The sequence below is a fragment of the Bufo bufo genome, chromosome 7, assembly GCF_905171765.1.
Source record: "Bufo bufo chromosome 7, aBufBuf1.1, whole genome shotgun sequence".
NCBI lineage: Eukaryota > Metazoa > Chordata > Amphibia > Anura > Bufonidae > Bufo > Bufo bufo.
The window spans coordinates 209153702-209172121 of record NC_053395.1 but is presented as its reverse complement, the minus strand read 5'-3'; the positions used below and the strand labels follow the sequence as shown (position 1 = coordinate 209172121).

The 18420-nt window shown below is 40.8% G+C and overlaps 1 protein-coding gene across 3 annotated transcripts in view; it reads right to left on the bottom strand.

Moving 5' to 3' along the window:
- Positions 1-18420, bottom strand: part of ZEB2 (zinc finger E-box binding homeobox 2) — a 130825-nt gene that overhangs the window by 98861 nt on the left and 13544 nt on the right. For 2 of the 3 annotated variants that reach the window (XM_040441575.1, XM_040441574.1), the window contains one exon: positions 16015-16110. The exons of the other annotated variant lie outside the window; for it this stretch is intronic. In XM_040441575.1, coding sequence (XP_040297509.1) covers positions 16015-16110 — 96 coding nt within the window. The remainder of the gene's footprint in view (positions 1-16014; positions 16111-18420) is intronic. 3 annotated transcript variants of the gene reach the window in all.

The following is an 18420-nucleotide window of genomic DNA, read 5'->3' as shown; positions in this document are numbered from 1 at the left end:
GAAGAACGAGGAGCCGGTAGTGTGAGAATCCTGCCAAACTACTAGGTAATAAAATAAAATCATCTGATAATAAGAGCGCTCGGCTGCCAGCCTTCAGAGGCGTCTTATTAAATAATATGGCCTTTTTTTTCATGTGAAATCAATAACCATTCAATTAATGAATTAGTTTTATCAGGAGCGCGGAGCGGTGTCAAGTGCGTTAAACGGAAGACGTGAACCAGACGCCGGGTGTGAAGAGAACAATCATTCAGGTCAGTGAGATCGGAATAATATCATCCAAGGTATACAAATGTATCTAAATGTAGCGACCAGACGAAGGAGAGCGCTATATAGTGCTGCCTGTCACCAACCGGGTTTGTAGCGCTGCAATGATGGGGCCTCAGTGCAAAACTTGGAGCGGCTCCCTCCTGACCTTGCCTGCCTTCATCAGCAAGTTCAACGCATGAAAAAACACCCAGGAATGATACACAGTGACATCACAGTGCAAATATAATGCACACGGTGATGTCACAGATCATAGATAATGCACACGGTGATGTCACAGATCATAGATAATGCACACAGTGATGTCACAGATCATAGATAATGCACACAGTGATGTCACAGATCATAGATAATGCACACAGTGATGTCACAGATCATAGATAATGCACACAGTGATGTCACAGATGATAGATAATGCACATACTGATGTCACACAGCAGGAATAATGCACATAGTGATGTCCCAGAACAAGGATAAGGCACATAGTGATGTCACAGAACAGGAATAACACACACAGTGATGTCACAGATGATAGATAATGCACATACTGATGTCACAAAGCAGGAATAATGCACACAGTGATGTGTCAGAACAAGGATAATGCACACAGTGATGTCACAGATCATAGATAATGCACATACTGATGTCACAAAGCAGGAATAATGCACACAGTGATGTCCCAGAACAAGGATAAAGCACATAGGGATGACACAGAACAAAGATAATGCACGTAGTGATGTCACAGAACAGAGTTAATGCAAATGGTGATGTCACAGTACAGGAATAACACACACAGTGATGTCACAGATCATAGATAATCTAAATATTGATGTCCCAGAGCAAGGATAACGCACATAGTGATATCACACACCAAAGATAATGCACATGGTGATGTCACAGTACAGGGATAGTCTACCCAGTGATCATACAGCACAGGAATTATACAGAGATAAGGACTCATGATTTCATAGCACTTGCAAGAAAGATCACCAAGTATCTGTGACCTGACAGCATAAGAAAAAATGTAATGATGTCACGTAAAATGCACACATGATGTCATGGTGTAGAGATGATGCAGTGATGTCACAATACTCGAATAATAAAACAATGTATGGTAATGCTACAGAACATGGATCATGGATACAGCAGGGACAACTGTGGGGTTCTATAATACAGATAACAGAATGAGGCCCACTCACATTTCCATTAAGCCCATATGCTATCTATGTTATATGACTGGCCATTCATGTCCGATAACTGTCTCCCAAACTCCCCCATATACATTCGGTTCGATGAGGGCGGCATTTATGTGTTGTCAGTGGGGAGAAAGGAGAGAATCGCTGCCAGACCCTTATCGTCTGGGAGAACAAAAGGATCGGGCACAACTATTCCAATCTTCCTTCTCTTCCATCGGGGAGAGCCGGGAGCTCCCCATATACATTAGACTGTCGGCCGAGCCTGTGTATGGGGGTCTTTAGGTGTCATCACTCCTAAAGGATGAATCCACCAAATGTTCACATTCCCCCCATTCCATGTCAGATAAGAGAGACATGATGATCCCACCATGAGTGGTGGACGCAACCTCTAAGGTACAACCATGATCATATCAATGTCTGTAGTATGGTGCAACCCCTGTAGTATGGTGCAACCCCTGTAGTATGGTGCAACCCCTGTAGTATGGTGCAACCCCTGTAGTATGGTGCCAGGAACACAGAGGGAGGCACATGGAGAAGGGGGGCCTAAGTCATGCTGGCAACTTTGTATGGGTTGGATGAACCCACCAAGCGAATCACTCTACTTCTATCCTTTGATAGATAATTGGAGGACAGGGGCAGGTAAGTGCCCTACCCTCTTTTCCCAAGATGGGAGTTACCCTCTTCTCCCAAGATGGGAGTTGTGGTTGTTTGCTCCAGGACGGGTTCAGTTCTGATTTTTGCTCTGCCCCCCTCTTCTACCTGTGGCTCCACGACCCATCCCCATTGTGTCTTGCAAAGTGCAATATTGACTACTAAGTAACCAAGGCTGCACCAGCAACCTCAGCACAGGCAGTGCAGCGAAGAGGGGGAGCCTACAAGACCCCCCGAAATCCACACAGCAAGACCTTGCGTGTTTATTCTTATGCATCGCACAGAACAGAACAGAACAGCCTGAACTTACATCAAACCCAAATGAAGGGCAAATCCCCGCCGGGAAGATAAGCAGACATTTCATTCTTAGAAGCAAATTCACATGTTCCGAGAGAAATGCTGCAAAGCGAAAAGTGACAAAAATGTGTCATTGATCAAGTGATGCATTTCTGGGGGACACAAAAAAAAAAAAAAAGAAGAAAAAAAAAAAGCCGCCCCCAAGGAATTCTTACTCCTGTTCAACAGATGGATCTGCAACAAGTTGCTGTCTCCAGTTGACCCTCCGGCAGCTCGACCGGGATAATGCAGAAATCTGCTGCAAGGGTTAATCTGATCCCTTCCCCCCCCCCCCTCATCCATTAGACTGGAGCCGGAATCCTTCGACATAACGGAGACGATCAATGCGCGGCGCACTCCACATATATCACGACTTTATTAATGTACATCCCGTTTTATATTGTAGTATTTCACCGCAAACCCTGTTGGTTTTAATGAACACTCAGAAGGACTCGAGCCGCTTTAAGCGTATTAAAACCAGTCAATTTGAGGCTAGTGATCTGAAAAGGTAATGAGAGCTATCCTGAGCTTGAAGTGGTGGCCGAGACGTTGGACGCAGGGACTGGAAGGCGCTCGGGTCGGGATAGAAGAACTCTGGTACTGATTTAAGGGGGGGGGGGGGGTTCTTGCTATATCTCAGAGTCCGGTTGAACGGACCAGTCCTATTCAATGACAACAGTCAAGGCCAATTTTGGAGGTTTACAAACTGGACCATTGCCCTGCGGGGCCCCTGTTTGTGATGGAGACCCCCAACGGCTGAACCCCTGAGAGTACATTATGTTACGTTTTTCTGCATGGATCCGGGGACTGTACTCCAGATCGCAAGAAGCATCAATGACTTGACTATTTGGGCATTATATGGCGGTATTATTTGAACTGTCCATCTAACTGCCCCGATTTCCAAGGCAATCCCCAAAAGATGGACTTTCAGGATTAGATTAAGTGAACGTTCATGACACTAGATCTCCGGGGACTTTGCTATTAGCTCCTTCACAGGAACACCTTCTCTATTTAGGCATTGTATGGCGGTAGTGTTTGGACACTGAACTATCGGTATGGAAATGGAACCCCCCCCCCCCCCCAAAAGATGAACTCCCAGGATTAGATGAAGTAAACTTTTGCTGCACTAGATCTCCAGGGGCGGCAGTGTTACCATTAACTCTTCCTCAGGACTTTAGCATTAACGCCTTCTCTATTCAGGCGTTATATGGCGGTATTGACTGGACACTAAACTAACTGCCTCCATTTCTAAGGACCGGACCCTCCAGAACAACCCAAGAGATAAAGTCAACTTTCATTGCACTAGATCTCCAGCAACTTTACTTAACCCCTGCACTGCTTTAGACCACAAGGACTTTAGCATTGATCCCTTTAATATTCAGCCGCTGTCTGGCGGTTTTATTTGGATACTGAACTAACTGTCCCCATTCCCGACTCCCAGGATTAGATTGAATACTTTTTTTACTTGCACCAAATCTATTATTAACCCTTTCACTCCACCAGACATCGAGGACTTTAGCAAACACGACTTTAACTGTTTAGGCATTTTATGGTGGCATTATTTGGACACTGAATTAGTCGCCCGCCCCCATTTTCAAGGGAACTCCCCAAGGGTAGGAGTCCCAAGAAACTTTGATTGCACTATATCTGTTAATAACCCTCTAAAGATCACTATAGCATTAACGCCTTCACTGTTTAGGCAGTGTATGGCGGTATTATTTAGAGACTGATGCTCAAGCAAGGCCAAGTTCACTCCACACCTAGTTAGTAAAACCGATATGGAAGCGTAACTTTCTATTTCACATGATTTGACCACTACCTGAGGTCAGTTGAGTCCATTATATCCAAATAGTTGAATCCCCTTATATTTAAATGTAGCAGAGCAGAGTCTGTCAGATGTAGCAGAGCCAAGGAAATCATAGCTGAGACCGTAATCGATACAGATCATACAGCTCTAACGTGTTAAAATAACACATTCGGCTCTGCTACATCTAGATACATATTTTGCTACTTGACTTACATAGCCATTTAAAAGCCAATATGGTGCACGGATCTCTCTTCCTATAACCCTATATATATCGGAGCTGGCATCCTCTCTACGGAGCGCAGGTAGACGACGAGAGTGAACTGCAGACTGCCAATCGATCATTACGCTGTATAGTTTTATTACAACGCACGCTCTTTACAATCATCTATAATGTGAATTGCAGATTCCTTCTGGGGCGGTCTCCTCTCGTTACTCTCAGCGAAAAACTTCAAGCCGTCTGATAATAAACCTCTCTATTAAAAAAATCCAGCTACTGCCTGCCCCCCCCCCCCTTACAAAATTATAATCTACACTTTATCTTTTCAAAAATTAGGAAGAAACTGCGTATCAGCAGAATCCGCTTTCTGCTTTATTTCATTTATAAATTACGAGAACGATGCTATTATATATTATTAATTTCTGCTGTTCTTCAACTTCGGGCTGCGGCGGTGAACTGCGGATGTTGAAATGGTGTAATTATGCTCTGCTGAGGCGCCCATCCGTTTCCATTCAAAAATGTACAGGATTCTTAATCATGCCGCTCTTTTGGGTGTGCAGGAGGGAGCGCGGCGGAACGCATACAGGGCGCGTTTGTTTACACAGGGACACCTGCTTAGCGCGACAGCTGATGTCAGTCAGTAAGGGGAAAATGACGGCGGATTTAGGGATCACGCACTGGGGCGTCAATGTCATCTGTTCGTAATCCATTTCCCCCCCCCCCTCATTTTTCACACAGATCGATGGACTTAAATTGCGTCTGTTTGTGCCGGTCGTGGACGTAGCTTTAGGGCCATTTACTCGTGGCCTGTTGCTTTAAGGGTACACGGGAAGGATACGCTGCGGATTTGCCACCCTGGGATTTTATGAAATCTCACTCACATGCTGCTGCAAAAAAATATATATATCAAAAACCTGCGGTGCAGTGTTTAAATCTTTGCAATGCAAGGGGTGAAATCTACAGCCAAATCTGCAGTAAAACCCGTATGTTACACCTGCCCATTTTGCCACGGATTTGTTCAATTTCTGCTGCAGAAATGTAGCAAAAATGACCTGCGGAAGTCCCACCCTGCACTAAAAAGGGACACTTTTGTCCTGGTACATTATGAGATTAGGTTCCTTACACAATATATGATTAAGTCCTCTTTCACGCGACCGTTTATTTTTTTTCTGTTTACGGGCCGTTTTTTGCGTTCCGTATACGGTCCGTATACGGAACCATTCATTTCAATGGTTCCGCAAAAAAAAGGAATGTACTCCGTATGCATTCCGTTTCCGTATTTCCGTTCCGTTGAAAGATAGAACATTTCCTATTATTGCCCGCAAATCACGTTCCGTGGCTCCATTCAAGTCAATGGGTCCGCAAAAAAAACTTAATACATACGGAAATGCATCCGTATGTCTTCCGTATCCTTTCCGTTTTTTGTGGAACCATCTATTGAAAATGTTATGCCCAGCCCAATTTTGTCTATGTAATTACTGTATACTGTATATGCCATACGGAAAAACGGAACAGAAACAAAAAACGGAAAAACGGATACAGAAAAAACGGCCCGCAAAACACTGAAAAAGCCATACGGTTGTGTGAATGGAAAAGTTCTATCATTTTCTAATAGATATCAATTTCTCACCATTCTCAAAATCTCTGCTTGCTGTCAACTACAAACATTCAAGTTCAAAGTTTGCTGCAGCTGCATCCAGTCTAGACAATCCTCCGAAATACATCAGCAGCAGATCTATTTCCCGGTCCTGATAGTTGGCTACAATGTATCAGTTCATGTATCAGTCTAGGCTCCTGCTCACAGAGGATTGCCTGGACTGGATACAATTGTAGCAAACCAGCTTTGAAAATGATTAGGTCTGTCCCAGTGCCTCTAAATGACAGCAAGCAAGTTCATGTTCACTGACAGACAGCAGAGAGCTTGAAAATAGTGAGGGATTGATGTTCAAATCAGGTTAGAAAGTTGTAAAAGTGTTTGATTTGCTTTGTCTTTTAGATACCTAGGGGGCGCTGTCAATTGGGAGCAAACGTGAAACAAATAGGTTGATTTGATTGACTTTTCCCCTACATGTTGGTTGCTGAGATTTTATCAGCATCCAGTAAGAAATAATGGGACACGGGTTACTGAATACAAGGGGTTGGATATGTGGCAAACCACATTGTCAGAGGAGAATACTGAATATGTGAATGCTCTCCATGTTTTTACTGGGAAACCTAGCACCCTGGCGGATGTGCCCAAAGTGGCATTTCTCATTCCTGTGGTATATGCAATCTGTATTTTGTATTCCCTCCTGCTAACCACTGGAGACTGTCTATAGGCGGCTAAATCGGGAGGGGGGGATCCGTTCTGCACAACTACCCAGATTTTCCACCAGTTCAGCTCAGCAGAACACATACGTTATATAGAGGGCACTGAAGTATTAGAGATGAGTGTTAGAATCAGAATTTCTTGAGAATCAACTTTTCAGTAGAGAGAGAGAGATTTTCCAGGCATTTAAAGCACTTTTGTTTCAGGTACAATCAGTTCCTACCCAAACAAAATCGCATGGTCGTTTCGGACCTGAAACAAATTTTAATATATTCACCCTTCTCTGATTAGTATATATCAGAGAAAGGTTCTCAATGCAAAAACCTGTAATAGACCCCCAATATTTCTAAGTGGGTGTAACGGCTCGCCCTATAGCTACATTGTGCACAATGAAACATTACTGCATAGACAATTCACAAAAGATTCTGCATAAAATGACCTATAACTTAAAGGGCTTGTCCAATAGAAAAATAATCTACAGTTTTCAAACGAGATGAATGAGGCGGCAGATCATAATGAGGTGGTCATTATGGGGGACTTCAACTACCCAGATATAGACTGGGAAACTGAAACCTGTACATCTCATAAAGGAAACGGGTTCTTGGCAATAACCAAAGACAATTACCTTTCCCAACTGGTTCAGGACCCGACTAGAGGGACGGCCATACTGGACTTAGTATTAACCAATAGACCTGACAGAACAACAGATGTGCAGATCGGGGGACACCTTGAAAATAGTGACCATAAAGTAATAACCTTCCAATTGTCATTCAAAAGAGTGTTTTTTTCAGGGAGGAACAAAAATACCAAACTTCAAAAAAGCTAAATTTAGCCAAATAAGAGAGGCCATAGTCGTAACTAACTGGGACAAAGTCCTCAAAAATAAAAATACAGCCACAAAATGGGATATTTTTAAAAGCATTCTAAAATCTAATAGTGAGAGGTACATACCATATAGGAATAAAAAGGTAAAGAACAAGAAAAAAACTATGTGGATAAATAGAATTGTAAAAAAAAAACAGTAAATGACAAAAAGAAAGCATTTAAATCACTAAAACAGGAGGGGAGCACTGAAAAGAAGGAAAAAAATAAAATATGTAAAAGACAAATAAAAGCAGCCAAACTAGAGACCGAGAGATTAATTGCCAAAGAGAGTAAAACTAACCCTAAAATGTTCTTCAATTAAATAAATGGTAAAAAGTATAAATCTGAAGGTGGTCGGGGGGGGAGGGGAAGGGGAGTTGCAGAGAGCGATGAGGAGAAAGCAAAGTTATAAAATATTTTTTTCTCCACTGTATTCACTGAAGAAAATAAAATTAAATGCAGAATGTAAAAGTAAATTCCCCATTAAAAGTGTCCTGTCTGACCCAGGAAGAAGTACAGCGGAATCTTAAAATGATTAAAATAGACAAATCGCCAGGACCAGATGGCATACACCCCCGTATCCTAAGGGAATTAAGTAATGTCATAGCCAGACCCTTATTTCTGATATTTGCGGACTCTATACTGACAGGGAATGTTCCACAGGATTGGCGCAGAGCAAATGTTGTGCCAATATTCAAAACGGGTCCAAAAACAGAGCCTGGAAACTATAAGCCGCTAAGTTTAACATCTGTTGTGGGTAAACTGTTTGAAGGTTTTCTAAGAGATGCTATCTTGGAGTACCTCAATGAAAATAAGCAAATTACACAATATCAGCATGGCTTCATGAGGGATCGGTCATGTCAAACTAATTTAATTAGTTTCTATGAGGAGGTAAGTTCTAGACTTGACAGCGGCGAATCAATGGATGTCGTATATCTGGACTTCTCCAAAGCATTTGACACTGTACCGCATAAAAGGTTAGTATATAAAATGAGAATGCTCGGACTGGGAGAAAACGTCTGTATGTGGATAAGTAACTGGCTCAGTGATAGAAAACAGAGGGTGGTTATTAACGGTACACACTCAGATTGGGTCACTGTCACTAGTGGGGTACCTCAGGGGTCAGTATTGGGCCCTATTCTCTTCAATATATTTATTAATGATCTTGTAGAAGGCTTGCATAGTAAAATATCAAATTTTTGCAGATGACACTAAACTGTGTAAAGTAATTTACATGGAAGAGGACAGTATACTGTATATATACTACAGAGGACAGTATACTGTATATATACTACAGAGGACAGTATACTGTATATATACTACAGATGACAGTATACGGCTGCAGATGGATCTGGATAGATTGGCGGCTTGGGCAGAGAAGTGGCAGATGAGGTTTAACACAGACAAATGTAAGGTTATGCACATGGGAAGGAATAATGCAAGTCACCCGTAAATACGACATGGGAAAAACACTTGGTAACACTGACATGGAAAAGGACCTAGGAATTTTGGTGAACTGCAAACTAAGCTGTGAAAACCAGGGTCAGGCAGCTGCTGCCAAGGCCAATAAGATAATGGGTTGCATCAAAAGGGTCATAGATGCCCATGATGAGAACAGTACCCTGAAAGATTATCAACATTAGGGTTATTCACTTTAGAAAAAAGACGACTGAGGGGAGATCTAAATACTATGTATAAATATATCAGGGGTCAGTACAGAGATCTCTCCCATCATCTATTTATCCCCAGGACTGTGACTGTGACGAGGGGACATCCTCTGCGTCTGGAGGAAAGAAGGTTTGTACACAAACATAGAAGAGGATTCTTTCCGGTAAGAGCAGTGAGACTATGGAACTCTCTGCCTGAGGAGGTGGTGATGGGAAGTACAATAAAGGAGTTCAAGAGGGGCCTGGATGTATTTCTGGAGTGTAATAATATTACAGGCTATGGCTACTAGAGAGGGGTCGGTGATCCAGGGAGTTATCTGATGCCTGATTGGAGTCGGGACGGAATTTTTTCCCCTAAAGTGGGTAAAATTGGCTTCTACCTCACAGGGTTTTTTTTTTGCCTTCCTCTGGATCAACTTGCAGGATGACAGGCCGAACTGGATGGACAAATGTCTTTTTCAGCCTTAGAAACTATGTTACTATGTTAACAATAGAGAAGAATTTTCTTAAACGAAATTTTCTTTATTTTCAGTGACAAGGAGACAGCAATAAAACTTGTTCACAGTTCCTGTTTGCAATCTACGCATTTCGAACAGGTGAGTTCTTATTCATGACTGGCATGTTACTATGTTACCTGGATGTGAACACTTTTGAATTGCATATAATTAAAATTTTAGTACAGCCACTGAGTTATTTAATGGAATCTATCTGCTGTTTGGTCTTTTTCACATTTTTCTGTCCACCTCTTAAGGTGAATGCACATGCTCAGTTCTATCCTTCAATTGCCACCAGCTGCAGCAGAAAGGACACGTCCCTTGAGCTGCCTGCTTGATATAAATCTAGCAGAGCAATGAATGAGGAGATCTCTGGATCCATGTGAGGTAAAGGGCTGGTTCTAGCTTTGATGGAATGAGATTTTTGTGTACTATATGATATGATTTTCATTTTTTATAACCCCTTTACATGTACCTCTGATAAATGTATATACATGCCTATAGATAGATGATAAATTGCGCCTTCATTTAAGTGGCGTTACATCAGCTTTTAACAAGCTTGATGCACATCATATCTACACTCCCCCAAGATCAACTGTGCTCTGTGCCGACATTAAAGGTCCCATATCAAAGGGCTTCCTTTTTATTTATTTCTTCAATGCACATACAGAAAGCATTGCGATGTGAGTCCATCTTATTCATGGCCTTGAAGTGAGAAACTCACATTGGATTTTTCATTTAGGTACGTCAATGAATCTCGGGGAAGGGGGGGGGAATAAAACGGATGTTTTTGATTAAAACAAAAATAAAAAAAATAAAATAGAAGAAAGACTGTATTCATGTTAGGGATAGGTGAGGTGGAAAGAGAGATGGGTCTTCCCTCGAGGCTTCGATGAAGCCCCCGTATGGCTTAATGAATGGGATAGAGGATCATGTTATGTCTATATGTCACCATCGCGCATTAGTGTTGCTGATTTGCAGTAAATTTTTTCTCGTCTTGTAGATTGAGCCCTTTGCTTTTGATTCCACAGATGTACTAGCAGGGAACAAAGACGCCACATTTTAACACAAATCTAAGCCTTTGTAATGAGCTATGCAGGACAGCTGTAAGTACAGCTGAATTTTTTTATTTTTTTTTAAAATGTTCCTGATTAATGTCCAGCTGGTCTTTTGCTTTAATAAAATTGACATATTGATTCTTTAGAATTTACAGATGCCTGTTTCATAAACTCCTATCTCCGAAGCCGAGACATCTTCGAGAGCAGTGTCATTTTTTTTTCTCTCCTCTCCTCCAAATGGATCAATTATGTGCCCACGTAATCCTGTTACCTGTGAAATCCATGCATACTTCTCCCATTTGCCTCAGTTCCCAGGCGGACAAACTAGCATTATGTACGCGTAAACAAACAGAGCATTTCCCAGATATTAGGAATTGCTTTTTATTTTTCAAACTGGAAATCTGTCTCCTGGGTCATCTTCCTAGTCATAGATAGGATTGCTCTTCCTTCGAGTAACCTCGGTGTCTTAAGATAAATAAATAACTACGGTGTTATGGCTTCTCAGAAAGGTTGTCTATTTATCTTCAAGGACCAACCTCCTTAATCTCCCCCCTCCCCATCCTCGCCATTCGAAGAAGTATTTGGCTTTCTCTGTAAGTACCTGTGCATTAGTCCTTAACCACAGCCTTATAGATTATCAACTGGAGGAGGCCTCAGTCATTAATACGCCACAAATACTTAGGAAATAATCTTTCATCAAGTCTACCATCTCCTGAACAAACAAAATTCAAGCAAGACTACACTTTGTTGGTTTGCTTGGTTAATGAGAACTAAGCTGCCTGGAAACCAGTTATCTGACGTTTTTTTTGGAAACCAATGAAAATCTTAGAACTTTACCAGTGATGGCACTTGACATTTTTAGAAACCAATGAAAATACTTGAACTTTTTGGAAGTCAATAAAAATACCGGAACTTTTTGGAAGCCTATGACTATACTGGACCTTTTTGGAAAGTAATGATGACTCTGGACTTTTTTATTGGAAGCCAGTGATGGCACTGGAATTTTTTGGAAGCTTGTGATGGTACTTTTTAAAAAAAATCAAAGTCAAAGATAGTACTGGACTTTTCTGCAAAGTAATGGAATTGCTAGAAGTTTTAGGGGAACCAGAGATGATAATGGATCTTTTTGAAAGACAATGATGATACTAGATGGAAGCGTAACTTGTAGCTTCTGGGCCCCAGTGCAAAATCATTAACAGGATCTCCACCTACATGTATCATGCTTCATTTATGGTACTTGTCTCTTCATATGGGGAATAGAGACCTTTTGAACTCCCTCAGGTTTCAGGGGCAACCGCACCCTCTGTACCCCCTATAGTTATGCCTTTGATACTGAACTTGTTTGGAAGCCAATGACAGTACTTGGCCATGTTTAGAATCTACCGAAGGTTTGGAATCTAAAATCCAGCCTATAAATGTACTTGATACTTATCACATCACCAAGCCATTGAGCGCTAAGTGTATCTAAAAATTCAACCTCTGCAACAGTTCTAGCCAACATGTTGGAGAGGTTGATCACCATGACACCTGGCACTTCTTACAATATGAAGCCATGTCTAGTTGCATGGTATGGGCATCCAGCTGATGTCAAAGCTTTTCTAGCGTCAAGTAGTGAACACTATATTAATGCATTGCCTATGCTTGATATTCAGGAAGAACCTGAGACCAGTCGAAGCTTATGCACAAATGAAGGATACAAAAAGGAAAATCAATTATGCCATACAACAATGCCATGTGATGATGTCACACAAAGATTTTCCACTCTGACGATAATGATAAAGATGGTTTAAAAAAAATCCACTGTACGCATATATCACGTATAATTAGTACCAAACGAATGGATGTAAAACAGAACATTTCTTCACTAATACATAAACTCACAGAGACAGAAAATCAATGCATGGACGATATTCACGGTCAGAAAGAGGTCACAGAAAGCAATTAATGAAAATATATCCCCAGATTAGATAACTTGCTAAAGTAAAGTTTTTATACCTATAGACCTCGATGGAAAAAAAATTCAATTTTATTTTTAAAATTATTTCAGCCCCTATCAAAGCTTGAGACCATTACATATCATGCAACAAATGTATGCGGGTAGTATATGTATAAGGAAATGGTTGTGTCTATGACCTTGGATCCTACCACCTCCCTTCATATCCACATTGGTTTCCCGCAGGGGGTAATGACCCTTTGGGCATTAGGGCAGAGCCTCTGGACCCATAGCCAGAAGATGTCCATAGCTCCTGAGTCAGATTCCTTATCATCTAGGTACAAGGTCTGTAAAAATAGCAAAACAAAAAGAGCACTGTGGTAACTTGGCTCACATTTATTAGACCTAAAATGACTGATAATGGACCCATGACTGTTATTGAAGAGGGGGCACGCTCAGTGTGCCCTCTAAAGATTTAGTTTAATTCTATATTGGTAATTTATTTAAGTGTGATTGAATCCAGAGAGGTTACAGATTTGTTGGCAATTTGTATTTCACCACACCGAATCACCTCCAAACGAAGGAGAAGTTAAGGAGATAAAACGTAACTTTTACTAGTATCTAATATAAATCACTACACCATAGTATGACATACACAAGCACCCAAAAATATATCTAAAGAAAAATACACGTCCAAATCAGCATACCAATCAGTTAACTCAAGCGGGGCCTGTGTTCAGCTCTGCTTAAACAAATTAAAAACTTCTTACCAATATTGAAATGTGCAGGCAAGATGATTCAAACAGAGGAAGGTGTGGCCCCAGAAGATGTAGAAGACTTGGTATCTGGTCAGCCACAGTGGTAGATAGGCACAATGGTGGGCTAGCCCTAACTAGCCCTAACGACAAGTGGTAGGGGGCTAGAAAATACCCTGCCTATCTACATAGAACACCCGTCCCGACAGGGGCAACCCCGTCCGGATACCTGTCCCTAAACCAGTATCAAACACAATATATATGCAGGGTAACTAGAAATTTCGGTCCCAAAACACTTAATCAATACAAAGATGGGACCAAGTAAAATGGACAAAAGTATAAAACAGAGATTGCCCCCGGTCAGTGGACCTGAAATCAATATGTGTCACTCATCTAATACAACCCAGCCAGTGGGTCCGAGATGTTGGCATTCCCCGCTGATATGGGGATTCATCTATCAGTGTTTTGGGACCGAAATTTCTAGTTACCCTGTATATATATATATTGTTTGATACCCTTACCAAGTTTCCCTGACGAGTTATCAGACAAAACGTGGCATGTCGGGATCCATGTAAAGGAATTACCAGGGATACTGCCCGGGTTTAGGGACAGGTATCGGGACGTGGTCGCCCCTGTCGGGGTGGGTGCTCTGTGTAGATAGGCAGGGTATTTTCTAGCCCCCTACCACCTGTCGTTAGGGCTAGCACACCCTTGTGCCTATCTACCACTGTGGCTGACCAGATACCAAGTCTTCTACATCTTCTGGGACCGCACCTTCATCTTCCCTGCACATTTCAATATTGGTAAGAAGTTTTAAATTTTTTTTAAGCAGAGCTAAACAAGTGCCCCACTTGAGATAATTGATCGGTATGCTGATTTGGACGTAATATTTTCTTTATATATATTTTTTGGTGTTTGTGTATGTCATACCATGGTGTAGCGATTTTATATTAGATACTAGTATAAGTTACGTTTTATCTCCCTAACTTCACCTTCCTTTGGAGGTGATTCAGTGTGGTGTTTATCAATTGTGCGGAGTATTATTTGGGAACTTTCAAATTCCGTTTCCCTCTAGAGTTGTTTATACAACTTGTATTTCAGGCTCCTCGGGGGCAGGAACTATTATGACTTTATAAAATAAATAGTGATCTTGTACAGCGCTGCACAGTTTTTTGGCGCCATAAAATGGACTAATTATAGCTTTATAGGCACTTTAACTCATTTACGACAGTTACTGAGTACAAATCTTACCCATTGTGTTCAGCCTATATGTGACATGTGCCGTGGGCCCCCTTTATAAGGCAGGAGAATGTAGGTAGTCTCAATTTAGACTAGGAATGTGTGGAATTATTTTCAAATTACCTCAATATTTTGCAAACATCTTCACCTGCATGCTGGGAATGCCAAGGAGGGGCAGAGTGTCGGTTGTGCATTTTTTACTCCCCATCCTCCACCGAATTCATTTATAAATTACCTCATCACTGACTGAAATTAACACTGATTCTTACAGGCAATTTCTCAATTTCCAATGCTAATTACATTTTTTTTACTTTTAAATTCCGTACCACCTGTTTTGGGCAAGACATCTTAGGCAGCGAGACCACATTTAATCACAATTTTAATTAACCACCCCGTAGATGTGGAAAAGAAGCAATTATAATGTAGATGAATGATGATTTTTTATTTATTTTTTGCATAGAATTGTTTTGTTTCCCTGCATGTTGATTGTTGAACTGAACACAGATACAGTAACTGCGCATTTTTTCTGTCATTGTAATTTTATAATTGTTTTTATTTATTAATTATTATTTTTTTTCCAAAAAGTGACATCATCTGCTAACAAATATGTGAGTCTCTCCACCAATTACTAAATGTCGAATAGGCAATAGTCTTTTCTTAGCCGCTACGCTAGATTCAAGATTTTGGCAATCGTATTGGTTTCTTCCAAAAATTCTATCAAAACTGTTGTTTTGCTTTGATTTTTGCAAACAAAAAATACATTTTTTGAAAAATGATCTTGGAAGTAGGACGTAAAACGCTGTAGAGAAGGCTCTGAACAGCAGAAATGATTACAAACATATGGGACTAATGCACTTGTAGGCTGTTCTATGGGCCAGCCCCATTCATAAGTTATGGTATGTAATGATCTCACAGCTTGCGTGAAACTTCCATGGAGGGTTTTTATCATCAATACTTGCTGGTCTTTCGCTGGGAAAAAAAAAAATCCCTTCTTGCTACGGAGATGGTTAAAAATCGCAGTGCATGTATTTATAGATTGGTAGACAGATACTGACATGATCCAACAATTAATGCTTCCTTGGGGATGTCAATCTCTTAGCTCTAATTACAAAAAGATTTAAAACAGTTATGATAACCAAGGCAAACATTTAAAAAGACATGTCATAACAGAAGGCGATTGTGCATAAGAAATCGAGACAACATTACACCAGGAAAAAAGACCTACTATTGCGGGAGTCTTTCCTCCTACAAATATTTGGGTGTCGCTCTGGTAGAAGGGATAGGTCCTGCTCATCTCTGTCAATGTGTAATATAAGTCCTCCTTTTTTAAGCAAGGGAAAAAAACAAGGAATGATTCAAACAGCCGAACATTAGTCAAACACACACCCAACTACATGCTAGATTACAACTACGGTATTGATATGGAAAAAGGGGACGAGAGGTTAGTCCTAGGGTTTCATCCTGGAGAGGTCACTTAAGGTGACTGACCTATGCCAATGCCGATCACTTAAATGGATGATATTGAATTGTAATATAATACATAGAGCATAATAAAAGCCTAATAGTAAGAAAAACTACATTCCATTAGGTCATCAAATATAGAATAAGAAGCGGATCTGTAGGTCGCCTTGTTTGGTCCCATCCCACTGCATCCTTTCAATGCCTAGATACCATTTTGTCACTCGTAGGGCACATCTCCCCTTCCTTATTTGAACTTGATGGACGTATGTCTTTTTTTAACTGGACTAACTAGTCGGATGGATCTCAAGCCAAGGAGAGGGAGGACAGGCCAAATCTACAAGATGTGCAGAGGATGCTCCACATCTGTCTGTGTGGACCTTTTCTACTAATGGAATCTGTAGGTTAATACAGTGGAAGGGGAAGGGGGGGATGTAGAACATTTGTACGAGTTTAAGAAGAAAAAGAACAACTCAGAAATAATTAGGACAGCGTCAAAAAGAGATGTGTTAGAAAGCTGAGCGCCAGGCTTGGGTGGAGAACGTTGCATTTAAGTGCCATGTGGCTCTTGTCATGATCTTGATCATTTTTTGCTTGTTTTATGAGACTAATTGTAGGTCTTCTATATAGATCTTGTAGGACAATGGCACTTTCCTACAGAAAAAAAGTTGGGGGCTATAGACAGCTGGGTTTTGAACATTAGGCAAGTATCACTATAGCAATTTGTGGACTCTTTATATGAAAGATGCAAGCAAAACTGTAGTATCGGGAGTCTAGGACATATCTGCCCATGGTGGTAAGCACTGAAAGGAAGGAGAGCTGCTGATATCCAACCATGACCAACCTAACATGTCAACCTAACCTGTCTCCTGTACTGGTTCAACGGAGGTTTCCTCAAGCCATTTCGAAACATAGAGACAATCAAAAACGATTGTGCCATATGGCCATTTGGTCAAGGTGAACGGTGCCACACCAAAACATGGACCCACAAAGTTCATGTGAGGTTTTCCAAGGGCAGCTGCACCATTTTATGGGTTTTTGAAGAGTAAAACTGGATTGTGCGACTTGATAAATAAAAGACATTCAGAGCGCGGGTTGATCCTGTCTAGCGGTAAAATAATTACATCCCAGTGCTCAGTGCCAACTTTCCTAACAATCCCTACACATCATATACATGTATCTTCTTATCCATGCGTTTGCATTTATTTGTAAATCATCTTTACGGGATAGAATGCAATTTCAAATTATTCTTGTCATTTTTAAAAAGTCTAAGCAATTCTCAACGCCTGCAAATAGACCTAACCTTTTTTTTTTTTTTTGGTAGGAGCTTATAAGCAAATCCACTGTAGAAATAATCACTTCTAACAAATGATCAAAGAAAAATAATCTTTCCTCTCTCTTAATAAGACTTTTTCTTGAAAAAAAAATAAAAAATCTCCCCATTTTAAAATGGATAACAGCTCGGAGGCAAGTTTGCAATCTACGTTTCGAAAGTTATTGTTTGATTGTTTTGTTCTATGGAAATGAGAACGAGAAGATCCGACATTTGCTTCTATATCTTAAGACCCCAGAATGAAAGTTTGTACGCGGAGTATGGAAAAACTCATTGTTCTGACCTTAAGTTTTAATATTAAGGCATAAACAGAGCATTAATAAATCAGGGAAGACTGTGACAGGTCCGATGTGCACGAGGATGGTGCCAGCACGCCATCTCTATCCCTTTGTTCAAAGCTTAACAAAAATGTGCCGTCACACCATTTAAACTCAACAGGGCCTGTCGAATGGGTATCAACAGATCAGCCAATGCCAGTCACACACAGGGCTAAAAACTGTTTGAAAGCAAAGCTTACGTCTGCTACGTCTCCTGGAGAAGAAGTAACAGAGACTTATTAATCAGCCTAATACCTATAAAAAAAAAGCAAAATAGAAAAAAAAAATTGTACAATTTTTAACGTGAAATTGATAAACTCTTACTGTCGTAAAGCATTTTTGCTTATTTTTCCTAATTCTTTCTCGATCTTACAGAGAGGGGGGAAAAAAAACTACAACTCTTTTTTTATTTCTCGTTCTCAGACGCGAGTTTCAGGATATCATTGAACAAACAATAATGTAAACTGTGCAACTATTCAAGGAAGTGTTTATTTTATTCTGGTTTAATTAACTTTACGGAGCT